The sequence below is a fragment of the Rhinolophus sinicus genome, linkage group LG09 (assembly GCF_036562045.2).
Source record: "Rhinolophus sinicus isolate RSC01 linkage group LG09, ASM3656204v1, whole genome shotgun sequence".
Lineage (NCBI taxonomy): Eukaryota > Metazoa > Chordata > Mammalia > Chiroptera > Rhinolophidae > Rhinolophus > Rhinolophus sinicus.
Genome location: NC_133758.1, coordinates 114,773,984 through 114,787,273, shown reverse-complemented (window position 1 = coordinate 114,787,273; position 13,290 = coordinate 114,773,984). Strand labels below are relative to the sequence as shown.

Below are 13,290 nucleotides of genomic sequence, written 5' to 3'. Positions count from 1 at the left end.
GTGGCCCAGGACCAGCCAACCAGGAGGGTCGGCAGCCAGCCCAGCTCTGATGAGTTGGTTACTGGCGATGTGACCTCGGGCCTGTTCCTGAAACTCCCTGGGCCTCAGTTTCCGCCCATGGGGTCACTGGGTATATAACAAGCACCTTACTGTCCTACTTTAATGTAGAAACTACTGGTTTAAAAAGGTGGCTGTCACCTTTTGGGTCAAGTGAAAATTCCTCCACCTTGGGCAGATCATATTCAAAGTCAGAATTGTAATGTGGATGCTCTACTGTATGAAGGGCAGGTGCCTGAGAAACCCCAGCGTTTAACCCTCTCTTATCCGCAATGACTGGGTAATGAAGATGACGTGATGGTGAAAATTACTCAGAAAAGTAAAAGTCACCTTTAAGCACCAAACTATTGTTATTATTTTCTACCATGTTTATGAGACTCCTAAAGCATATAGATACATCCCTGACTTAATAAATACAATTTTGGCCAGTAAATTAAAAAGTCTCATCAGACAACAGGTAGAGTTGCAAGAGGAAAAGAACTAAGAGAAAAGATCCAGTTACCCTCCCTTTTTCCCAAAGTGATGAGCCGGCATGTCCATCCTGACCTCACAGCCCAGAAGCCTGGCACCCCAACCAGGGACATGCTCACCTGCTTTGCCACAGCCTGGGTCGGAGGTAAGGAGCCCTGCGGGGGCGCAGGGGGGCTCTTTGGGCCGCAGAGCTCCGGGAAAGGGTTGGGAATGGCTGGCAGAGAAGAGGTTCTAAACTGCTGGTCTTCTTCCTGGAGGCGCCTGGAGGAAAGAGACAACCGCTGGTTGAAAGCTGCTGCCGCAGACATGGCCCAGCAATCCCACTCCTGGGGATGAACCCAAAAGAAAGGGGGACACCAGTGGGCAAGTACCCAGCGATCACAACAGGACTATTCGCAACCGTCAATAGGTGGAAGCAACCCAAGTGTCCATCAACGTGTGAATAGATCACACAATACACTCTATCCACACAAAGGGGTGTCATGCAGCCTTGACCAGGACACAGTTCTGACATGTGCTCCAACATGGCTGAACCCTGAGAGCACTGTGTGAAGTGAAATAAGCCAGTCACAAAAAGCCAAATCCTGTATGCACCCACTTCTGTGAGGTCCCTACAGCAGTCAAACTCACAGAGACAGAAAGTGGGATGGAAATGTCGGGGTCTAAGGGTAGGGGGAGGGATAGTGGGAGTGCCATGGGCACAGAATTTCAATTTTGCACAATGACAAAGTTCTGGAGCGTGGTGGCACATTAGTGTGAAGACATGTAACGCTACAGAATGGTACTCTTAAAAATGGCTGAGATGGCACATTTCATGTGATGTGTATTTTACCACAATTAAACATAGACAAAAAACGAAGCTGCCATCTCTGACTCAAAGGGTTCCAATTGGCCCACTCAGGTCAGAGACACTGAGTGTGCACTCGCATCACAAACGGGCCCGGCTCATTTTCTCCAGCGAACTCATCATGGTTCCCACATACCTGATGTGCAAAGAGATCTTATGGGTAAGACCGTGTTCTTTCATGAGAACAACTGTTTTTCAATGACCTTGAAATGAATACTTCTTGAACCAAATGAAAATACTAGAAGATGCTTCCTGGGGCCTCACCTGAACTGTGGAACAAATGCTTAAATCCACAGAAAGGTTGTTGACACTGAATTAATTGGAAATAAATGGTCCATGTAGCTGTCCGCCGCAGAGCACAAAAGCCTGTGTTTGTGTCACCCTAGAAATACCCTGCTGTACCCCACTCACACCACTGAGAACCATTTCTGAATCTACACAGTCCTCTCTTTGGCATTTCTCCAGACGTACCTCCTCCCTCTGCCCAGGAATGCAAACCTCACCTGCCACACAGCTGAGCAAAATGCACAGACGATGGACCAGAGGTAATTATGAAAACAGCAGAAAAATCAAGTTCAAAGTCAAAACAAAACAATGCAAAGTGCCCTGTGTTTCGTTTCCCTGGGGGTTCTGCTGGCAGCTTCCTGCCCTCATGTCCAGGGGTTTCCTGGGAGTGGAGCCCCCTCTTTCCACCGAGGGTGTTGTGCCCAGTGTGCAGACCCCGAGCTGCAGCTCAGTCCCCTGCTCAGCACCCCACTTCTTTCCTCTACACACCCCATAAACCCCGTGTGCAGGCTGCGTCTTCAAATAATTTTGTGACTAATTTTACAATTTGACTGCATTACTGATCCATTAGCTTTCTTGGGTGGTTTGCCACAAGAGAAATGGACATTGTGACCATGTGACAAGTTGTCCTGATTCTAAAGGAGGCCTGTCCAGCCGTTGCACGTGGAGCAGGAAGTGATGCCTGATTCTCAATACGGTACTCTCCACGGCACAAAGGAGCTCAGGCTGAGAACATAGGAAGCCCTTTCTAGGAGCCTTTGACAATGTGCCAGAAAGTTTATTTTTACTGTTAACAAATCGCACTCTTCCCATAACAGCTTCTGCCTGGCAGAGCGTCCATCTGACACGTGTGTCCCTTGTACAGGACAAGAGCAAAGACGCTGACATTCCAGTTATTCACAAAAGCTTCTCTCTTTAGTAGGTTGTTTTGAACATTTAAAAAAGTCCTGTGTTTTTTAAGGCAGTGAAAACACTGTGTATGATATTGTAACGGTGGCTTCGTGCTGTCATGCATTTGTCCGAACCCATGGAATGTCCATCACCAAGAGTGAACCCTTATGTAAGCTATGAACTTGGAGTGACAATGACGTGTTCCTATAGGTTCAATTGCAAGCAATGCACCACTGGTGGGGGTAGTGACAACGGGGGAGGCCCCGTGTACAGTATGTGGGGCTGTGTGGGAAATCTCTTTATCTTCCTTTGAATTTTGTGATGAACCTAAAACTGCTCTTAAAAGTGAAATCTTTATTAAAAAAAACCACCCCCCTCCCAACTTATGCTCCGTGCAAGAGGCCAGACACACCGGCCACATCTGATACAACTCCATTTACATGAAATGTCCAATGGGCATATCCGTAGTGACAGAATACACTCTGGTGGCTGCCAGGGGCTGTGGGGAGGGCAGAATGAGGAAGCACTTTGTACACTGTGGCTAATCCCTCCCATCCCTGCCCTGCAAGACACACACACAAGCCCCTAGCAACCACCATTCCACTCTGCTTCTAGAAGTTTCACTATTTCAGATTCCTCATAAAAGTGGAATCATGTAGTATCCGCCTTTCGTGACCGGCTTATTTACTTGGCACACTGTCCATGTTGTCCATCTATGGATGGACAGATGCAGAAAATGTGACAAAGACACACAATGGGATGTCATGCACCTGTACAAAGGAAGGAAGTCCTGCCCTTTGCGACCACAGGGATCACCTCTCCGGCTCATGAAACCTCTCCCCGCTCCCCACAGTCGCTCCCCCTCTTCGACGCCTAGGTCAGAGGCCTGCCATGCGCCAGGAGCCTCCCTCCACTTCCCAGAGTCCCTCCCGCCTGCCAGTGTCCCCACAGAGGCCATGCCTCCTCCACTTACTCCGCTGGACAGTGTGATCAAATGTCTGAGGTGGCACATTTTTGACAAGCGCCAGGGGACACTACTGCTCCTGGTCCCCGGACTCCACTCTGGGCAGTGAGGCCTCGGAGCCCTCAATTCACTGCCCAACTATTTCATTCTTTCCAGAGCATTCTTCTCTGATGGTTTCCCTGCATATCCCTCCACCTGGCACGGTGCCTGGCCCAGAGGAGGTGCTCAATAAATGTTATCTAGCCTGAGCTGAGTGCCAAGTCCAACCCAGTGCTGTCATGCTAAACAGAGAAAAGGAACGCATCCGCCCATGGCTCTCACGAGGCCAACACCCTCACCCCACCGCCATCTACCCAGCAGAGAGCAGCAGTATGTGTGCACGATGGCGCCGCGCGGCCCTTGGTCCCACCTGACAGCCAGGATGTGCATGGGCTGGGAGCGCTGCACCTTCTGCCATGGGGACCCCTGCGGCGGCTGGGACTTTGTTCCTGAGGGTGGTGGCTGGTTGCGGGTGTGCTGGCCATTCTGGCACAGGGGCACTGTGTCCGACTGCATGTTACACGCAGGGTACAAACTCTCCAAGGACGTGCTCATGTCACTCATCAGGGTTTCCAGGTCCACGTCATCCTCTGGGCATGAAAAGGCAAAAGAAGAAAAGAAACTTTAGCAGCAGTGAGGGGGCCACAGCCAAATGGGCACCTCGGCAACCAGACTTGGAAACTCACGACATTTAAAAATATCTGAGGGAGGAGGAGGTTAACTGAGATAAGTATACATTTTGTATTTATACAACACGCTTTGATGTATTCGTATTCATTGGTATTGGAGAGGCAATCCCGTCATTACAATGCGGCTGACGTCTATGAGTCTGTGCAGCAGACACCTCTCAGGCCCACCCACGCCTCCCTCCCGGGGGTCCGCCTCACTGCCCTGGCCGCAGCTGGCCGGTCACAGGTGGACACAGAGCCCTCATTAGGCCAATCAGGGCTCCCCCTTCCCTGAAATTCTAGAGGAGAGACGGGAACAGAACAGCACTTGACAATGACACCAGCCTGGCCCACTCAAGCCACCAAAGCTGTGCCCCCACAGGCTCATGGTGGGCTGCTGCTGAAACCTTTCACGCACTTGGGGCCCTCCGGGTGCCCCTCCTCTGCCCTCAGCTGGCCTGAGAGCCGGAGGAAGCTTGTTTCCACAGAAGATGGCCTGAGGTAGATGCAGAGAATGACAGAAAATGCCAGAAAGAGATGCACATGTAGTGACTCTGACGGGTAATTTTGTGTGTCGACTTGGCTAGAACACGGTACCCTGATATTTGGTCAAACATGGCTCTAGAGAATGTTGTGACAGTATTTTTAGATGAGATTAAGATTTAAATCAGCAGACTTTGAGTGAAGCAGATTGCCCTGTACAATGTGGTGGGCCTCGTCCAATCAGTTGAAGGCCGTAAGAGAAAAGATGGATGTCCCCTGAGAAGGGAATTCTGCCTTCCAACTCTTCTTTGCAACTCTTCCCTCGGCCCACCCTGGACCCACAGTTCCTCAATCATGTGAGCCAGTTCCAGAAATACACCCCCCCCACATGTACCATATGGGGTGTGTGTGTGTGTGTGTGTGTGTGTGTGTGTGTGTGTAAATGCACACGCTGTTGGATCTGTCTCTCTGGAGAGCCTGGCTAGTACATGCTGAGCGATGTAACCCAGCACACTCAGAGATGTGGGAAAGGGACAAAGCTGGAAGCTGGGGACGTGCGCGGGGCTCTGGGCAGCTGTGCATGGCTCAGCTTCCGTCCTTTCTTAGGCCTGGCTGCCTTCCTGCTGGGAGCTCTGTAAGACATTCCTGCATCCTATAATAATTGTGCTTGAGCTAGTTTGGGTTTCTCTCATTCGTAACCCAATACGTTCTAACTATACTGACTCCTTTTTTTCTGCGACTTCCACATTTGTCATTTTTTAACAACATGGCAAATAACAGCTGAGGCTGTCCATGGCAGCACACTGCAGGTCACGTACTCACATTCTCATCTGTCCCCCTCACAGCCCACGTGACACCCGTTTAACAAGCAAGGAGCGTAGGGCACGGGACAGCAAGACCCTCATCCTACCCAAGGCTGTAGCTCCTAAGCAGCAGCATGACAGGACACGCTGAGAGCGCTGGCCTGGGCCCAGGGGCTTTGCTTTTCTGTTGCTTTGCTCTTGGACTTGGGGCTAACAGTGGCCCCAGTAGGAAGCGTGTGAGGAGTTAGTTATTACCTACTCCGTAACAGCCTGGCACATGTGAAACACTGGGTCAGTGTTATTTATTAGCTCTATTCCATTTATTTCTTACAAAACAATATAAAGTGGTGACCATTAACCCAGCCTAACAGCTGAGGACCGGGCCTAGAGGACTCCAGCAACTCGCCTAAGATCACACGAGTGCTAAGTAGCGGACCTTGAATTTGAAAACAAGCTTTGCAGCTACCAGTTTGACCTCACCAGGTACACGCTCAATGGATGAGCTTACGGAGCTTTCCGGAACACGTTGCCTTCCCTGTCTCCTGCTCCCAACACAAAGTTTCAGCTTCCCTCCTCTCATAAGCTGTCAGGGCGCACGAAGACAGACCAAAATGAAAAGACACAGACACCTGCCTGACGAAGGCATGGAAGCCGAGACGCCATGCTTGCGAGGTAGGCTTTAGACAGATGCCACACAGGGTCCTGAGGGCAGACAGAATGGAGCTGGAACGGGGAGGGCGGGGTGGAGAGGGACCCAGAGTTCTGCCATGGCAACATCAGCCTGCAGGGCCTGCACTTCTAGGGCCTGCGTGGGAGTAAGATGCTGTCATGGCACAGGCTATGAGTCAAATATTAATCCCGTGGCCAGATATTGAAAGGACAAAAGCGCTGACTTCATAATTAATAATTACCATGTCATCAATAATTAATGCATCACATGGGGAGACATCATAGTCAGCAGGCAGAGCTCTTGTTCAGAGTCCTGGGAGCAGGACAGGGGTGGGGGTTGGTAAGTAGGGAAGAGGGTTTGACAGAAAATCAGGACCTGAGGGGCAGGCACACACGCCCACGGTCCCCTGGCTGCCGCAGACTGTATGGCCTTAGACAAGTCCTCGCTAAGGAAGCAACCGTGGGCAACGATAAAAATCGTGGACGATGGCTGCCCAAAGCCAGCCAGCCAGTTAGGGGACTAACCGTGCCCTACGTGTACTGAGGTGTCAGGGTATTCAGCTCACGAGGAAAGGTGTAAGTTACACTGGAGTTCGTGGATCTGAGGCTTCAGGAACGTCCTAGGGTGCATCCATCATGAACACCACTCATCTCCCGTGTTCATACTGAGCCGACATGTAGCAGTTGCTTAGTTTAAGCTCCGTAAAACAGTTAAGGACATGTGCCACCCGACCTCACCCCCTCTTAACAACTCAACGTTTCTATCTTAATGGGCCATTTCATCAATTCCGGGTGAGACACAGAGTTCACTGTCATTACGGAATGACCTTAGGTTTGCGCTGCCGTGGCCTGGAGGCCAAGGACAGGCCGGGTGAGGGGGAACCCTGTGGCATTCACACAGCCTCGTGTTGTGCTGGCTTAAAAATGGGAGAAAACCTAGCAGGGAACAAAGGCCATGATTTTCATCCCTTTCTTCCTGCTTTAGAAATCAAACAGAATACAGTTTTTGCTAACAGATTTCTTCTGAGGAGTGAAAAAGTCTTGATTCCCTCAGGTGGGTTTTCATTTGAGTTATTTTTGCCCTGGCGCTTCTGAGAGGCTGGGCCGTGCCCATCGCGAGGGCAGCCTGCCATGTCTCCTGTCCTGTCCCTTCTGCTCCTGTTCTCGGCCAACCAGGTCACTGCTGGGTCGCCCCTCCCTGCAGGCAGGCCACTATGCTTTCCAGAACACAAAGTAATTCTGACATTATTCAAAGTAAATGGTAAAGGTGAGTTGGATGCCAAAGTATGAATGCATTTCAGGCCCTCACAAAATGCCACCGCTCCCCTCTTAGGCGCAGTCTTTATAAAACTACTTTCTGCTCCAATACACTTAGTTATGCTGCCCCCAAGCACAGCTAGCTTAATCTGATAGCATGCACTTAGTAGGCTATAATTTTCATAAATCAAATATAACCACTGTACAGGCAGGTTTCAAACTTGCCTATTTTCCATCGCTCTTAGAGCAGAAATAAAACTTTTCAAAGAATCAGAAATCGCCTCTAGAACAAACTTTAAAATTTCCCGTAGGGCCAAGTAGCATTTTGTCTGTTTAGATAATGAAACTACTTACAGTTATCTGATTTTATTTAAACTTTGTTACATTCTAACGAGGACTCATAATGGAATCTTCCCAACTGGGATTTTAAAGGAATTAATTCCAAAGAAGACACTTGTGCATGTTCTTAAAAATATCCCCACACTAAGTCAGCCCTGCATTGCGTGGCACTCAGTTCTTGCACACTTTTCGCATGGCTCACATTCCGTGTCTAGTCCATCGGGGACAGCTCATGCTCCTTTCCCTGCGTGCGGCCCCTGCATGAATCCATGTGGGTCAATAACCAGCCACTTGTCCAAGCCTCCTGCGGGGTCACAAGTGGGGGAATCAGATAACCAGGGCATTAACAAAGCAAATGCTTCTGGAAATGAATGTGAAGATGACGCGTCTATTCCCTGTGAACTCGATGCCAACACACTTTCCACGAGAATGCACCTCTGGCAGAAATCCTGGCAGGGGAAGGGAAAATGGTTTTCTAACTAAAATTTCACTTCACACAGATTCATAAGGATGTATTTACTGCGCAAATATATAGGTCAAACAACATGGTGGTAAATCAAATTATTAATAGCTGCTTTCCTCCCTAGAATAACCCAGTCTAAAACGGGGCACTGACTTCTGTCCCAAATATCTGAGCAGCTCATCTGATCTGTAACTCACATGTGCACCTGCCCCGGTGTCATTACTAATGGAGGCGGGGATGGTTCTCAGATGGATGGGAAAGCAGGGAACAAATTCAAGTTCGGCTCATACATTATTCTGGGTCGATCTCTTTCTGAAACCGAGGCAGGAAGAGGCCGGGCAATGACCAGCCAACTGCAGGCAGGAGAGCGTCAATTCCAGGACAGCAATGAACGTGCAGCCCTATCTTGCCTCCTTCCCTCCAACTGCTAGGTTCCCGCGTCACCTAGGCAGTGCTTCCTTTAACCAGACATTAAAGATGACACGGCATCCGCTTTACCTAACCGTTTTGGCACCTCACAGACATGCTGTTTGCTCTGTGTGTTCAGGTTCCGTGGTCACTGTCCTTCCTGCACAGGCCCACGTTGGCCTCTGATGACAGGCAGGTCTTCGTTTCCTCCCGTGTCACAGACAGGCACACACTGTGAGCTGTCAGGCAGGGTGGGTGGGGCACACTTGCCTACAAGGCTAAAACCGTCTAGGGTGATACAGTGGCAAGAGTAGATTTGGTCCCTGAGGAGAACAAAGTCCAGGGGACTTGAGAAGCTGTGACAGAATAAGAAATACATCTTTTCCTCCATGGTTCTTGGCACACAGATCACAGAATGCTGGTAATTCCCCAAGTGATAAGAGGAACAGGAGCATCTTTTGGTAACATATTTGCTCTTTTTGGCTCCCCAAACAGCCCCACACATTTTATAAAAGTGAAAGGAGCTTCTTTTATTATTCACAACAAGCTCCTTTCAACCTTAAGGGAGGTTATGCTAATGAGGTGACTTTGGGAAAGCCCCAGATAACCACAGGATGGGGGCCCTTAGCCAGGGGAACCAACCAAGTGATTAGAGAAACTTTCAGCCCCACCCTTCTGAACTGGGGAAGAGAGATGGGCTGGGATTGAATTAATCACCAGTGGCCAATGATTTGATCAATCCTGCCTGTGTAATGAGGCCTCTATAAAAATCCTAAAGGACAGGTACAGATTGCTTCCGGGTTGGTGGACGTGGTCAGGCAACGGGAGGGTGGCACCAGAGGGCATGGGAGCCTCACAGCCCTCCCCCTTACCTCGTCCTATGCATCTCTCCCATCTGGCTGTTACTGGGTTCTATCCCATGTGATAAACTGGTAATCTCAGAAGTAAACTGTTTTCCTGAGCTGTGCCGGCTGCTCGAGCAAAGGATGGAAGAAGGGATCCAGGTACTCGGAACGGCACTGAGCTGTGGGACACCCAGCTGCTGTCTCAGCATCGTTAGTACGGGACCCCCACGGGTCTGGTGTGCAGAAGTCAGTGAGCATGCAGAAGAAAAAGGGGGTTTTCTTTACAGTACTATATCTGAACAGTCCTGAACACATGCCAAGGCCAGCATTGTCACACATTTCTATCGTACGCAAACTAAAGGTCCCGCCTGCAAAAGTAATTTAAACCTAGACCGTGTTTCACTGGCAAGCTATTTTTGTTGACCTCTAAGCAAGTAAAACCTTGTGCAACTATAACTCGATAGTCAACGGCAACATCTTTGCATACCGATCAATCTCTATTCTCACGTACTGCAATCACATGCATTTAATGTTTCATACGTAGAGCTGTTTGGACGTAAGGAAGCAGAATAAGAAAATCAGGTATTACACTAGTATAGTAATCTTCTCTAGTCTTGATATTTAAAGATAATGAGCAAATATAAGAGCAAATCCCCTCACCACAACTCCAAATACAAATGTAACTTTGAAATCATGTCGTTTAAAATAAATGGAACCGGTGCTATATTTAAGTGGTTACTACAGGCAGGCAGGCAGGCGTTGAGGCAGGAAATAAAAGTGCTTGGAATCCGTCTGCCCAGTGTATGTACAGAAATACAAACATAGCATTGCAGTTATGCATTCACACACCTGACTTTCCAGAGTTTACAACAGAGACCTCTTTTCCCACCTTTGTGGAAAATGGCTTTGTCTCCTGTCCACCCAACTTCTACAGACAACAGGAATTGCCATTGTTAGTGTCTACTAACTGAGAAAATGTGTATCAACCTGATTAACAACCAGTAAGAATGTGTGTGAGGTTTGTTTTTCATTATTGACCATATACATTTGCACGACTCCTGCCTACTTTATGGGGGCAGTTGCTGGGCTCTGCAGGCCACCTGGGTGGGTCATAACCCCAAACACCTTCAGGGTCAGCAGGGGAGGTGAAACTGGACACACACACCGGGTACAATACACCTAGATAAAGCTAAAATCCAAATGACCCTCGCAATTTGCTGAGGCCAGGCCAATTTGTTCCTTGCTTTGTACTGACAGCTGGTATCCTAATGATTTTTCTTGGAATGCCTTTCCTTTTCCTAATCCAAACGCAGAAGTGTGTACTCGGGAAGTCTGCACGCAAGTTTCGTTATGTATCCAGTTGCTAGAGAGCGCTGGCATTTTCCTCTGTTATTTTGGAGCTCTATCTGGACCCCTCCAAGACCAGCCCACAGCAAGTTACAGATCCAGGATCCTACTGGACCACTCGGTAGATAATACAAAAGCTGTGGGACTGCAAGCTGCTTTCATGGGGTCTGTAACATGCTGGCCTGAAGGCTACATTTACATACATACATTGTGTCCAAGGAAGTGCTACAACTAGGATTATTTACCCTAAGTCTCCACAGCTGCTACTTAGATGCACAACGAAGTCTATGAGATTCCATTTAGAATCAAGCCCTTATCTATACCACACAGATGAGCAGGGCTGCAGGCATTGTTTGTGGGGTAGGGACCATTCAAGGAGCTGGAGACAGAAAGAGGAAGGGCCAGGCCCCTCCTTCGAGAGGGAGCCTACCATCTCGAGCGGTCACTGGATTTGCAGAGGGTTAACAATGGAGGGAGAAAAATCAACATTTCAGGAATGAGTTGCTAAAATCACATCTCCCTCATGGAAGGAGAGCGGAGTCTTACAATTCCAAAACGCTGCAACCACCTAAGTAGTGGCTGAAGGAACCCCAGGTTCGTTAGCCCCTGTCTGGGCAATGGGATGTAGTCAGGCTCACGGGTGCTTTCAAAACCTGAAAGCGAATGCAGGACATACGCTATGCGGGCTCCCAGTGGCATTTTTAATCTGGCATTTTCACAGCAGGCTGCTTCCTTTCCTTCCCAGTATAAGGGGTAAGTTCCCCATTAAATCACCCTGCATGATGTCCCCCCCCCCCCCACTTCTGCGGGGAGTGGGATGGAGCACAGTCCAGCGTTCTAGAGAGCAGGACACCGTCAGGAGAACACTAAGTGATCTGCCAACTGTCCTGGCAGCCTGGGTCACAGGCCAGGAGCTCCAAGGAAAAGCTTCTTCCTGCTGTGCCATAGGACACTGAAGACCTCAAAGGGGTCTTAGAAAGTACGAGATACAAACGTCACATCTCACTGCTAGGCACAGCGGGGCTCAAAGAAGCAGTGATTCCAGGTGCCCCCAGGGACCTGGTGGCCTGGTGGGGGCCTGCCATCCGAGCTGCGTGTCCACATGCAATACAAGAGCCACTGATCGCTACAACGACCAAATGCTTACCACGTGCCCCTACAGGTGGCATCACCATTACTTCAATCCTCAACATAATAAGTACAGTAATAGCTAGTTAGCAGTGAGGCAAATAATCTGACGTTCAGTGGGGTCAAAGTTCCACAGTGACAAAGCTTCAATCAGAACTCTGATCTCTTTTCTTTCAAAGAAGTCAAATTGCTTATTCCAAAGATGGTGGAGTCGGCCTGCTAGGAGGGAGTCAAGCCCATGAAAAGCCACCTCAGGCTGACCACGAAAGCAGGGCTCTCAGCTGAGTGCCTGCAACCTGAGGCAGCAGCTCTGCCCCCTCCTCGCCCACTGGGCGGGTCGTCCCCAACATCACTTCTCCCTAAAACTCAGGGGTTTGAGAGCACCCTGTAAAGCATGGGCTTGTCTTGGGGCAATGCATTGTATGTGGTGCAAATGAGCAAAATGGAAACCCAGTGAGAACAGCAGTAAATCAACATAACCCAGGGACCTGCGCAGCCTGTCAGATAAACACAGTTCATCACGGAGCAAGGGCTTCCCGCTGAGCGTTATCTAAAGTCTCCCGGCCTAAACGGCATTTCCTGTTCAAGCCTCTGCTATAAAAGCATCACAGAGCGCAGAAACAAAGTAGCAGGTACATTTTAAATTATGTATAAAACCTTACTGGAAACAAAAGGCATAAAAACAAGAAGTAAACACTGGAACGGTCCCGTTGTTGTTCGGGTGATGCTGACCTATGTGACCACTGTTATTTTTAAGTAACTGTTATAGATCCTGTTCACACACTTAACTAAGATCACTGAATAGCGGATACTCGGACTGTGACCCTACCTGAGGGGACATAAAGGACTTAAGTGCCACCTAGGTCCCAGAGCCTGAGGAAAATGTTAGCAAAGACTTAGATCTGGTGACCTACCTGGACAGACAGGACATTCATCTGACACACACTGAACACCGTGCATAACTGGTGTGATGCTCATGAGCCACTGGGCAGCGCAGTCCGCGGCTCTGGCAAAAATCACTCTAAACATCCAATCACTGCAAGTATTTCTGGGCTGGGCTGCCATCCCTCTCAGGACTCCCTGCTGTCCTCACGTTCTTCAGTCCCTTCCTGAGACCTCAGCCCCAGGGTACCAGTCCTGGAGGTGGCGGTGAGAAGGGGTGGCACCAGCTGAAGGAAAGCAGAGCACCCTCTCCCCAGCCCCCAGGTAGCCAAGGTGCTCTTCTGAAATGGTCTGGATCCGTCAGCTGGGGAACCAGGAGGCGCGAAGGCCCAGCACTGACACAGCCGGTGTCACAACTTCCACCAGCTTGGCATTTCCTAACTT

General features: G+C 49.4%; 1 protein-coding gene across 3 annotated transcripts in view; it reads right to left on the bottom strand.

Moving 5' to 3' along the window:
- GRB10 (growth factor receptor bound protein 10) overlaps positions 1-13,290 on the bottom strand; it is a 127,098-nt gene that overhangs the window by 33,772 nt on the left and 80,036 nt on the right. For all 3 annotated transcript variants that reach the window (XM_074341041.1, XM_074341040.1, XM_074341042.1), the window contains 2 exons: positions 3,925-4,144; positions 648-789 (listed from right to left, as the gene is read on the bottom strand). In XM_074341041.1, the coding sequence (XP_074197142.1) occupies positions 648-789; positions 3,925-4,144 (362 nt within the window). The remainder of the gene's footprint in view (positions 1-647; positions 790-3,924; positions 4,145-13,290) is intronic.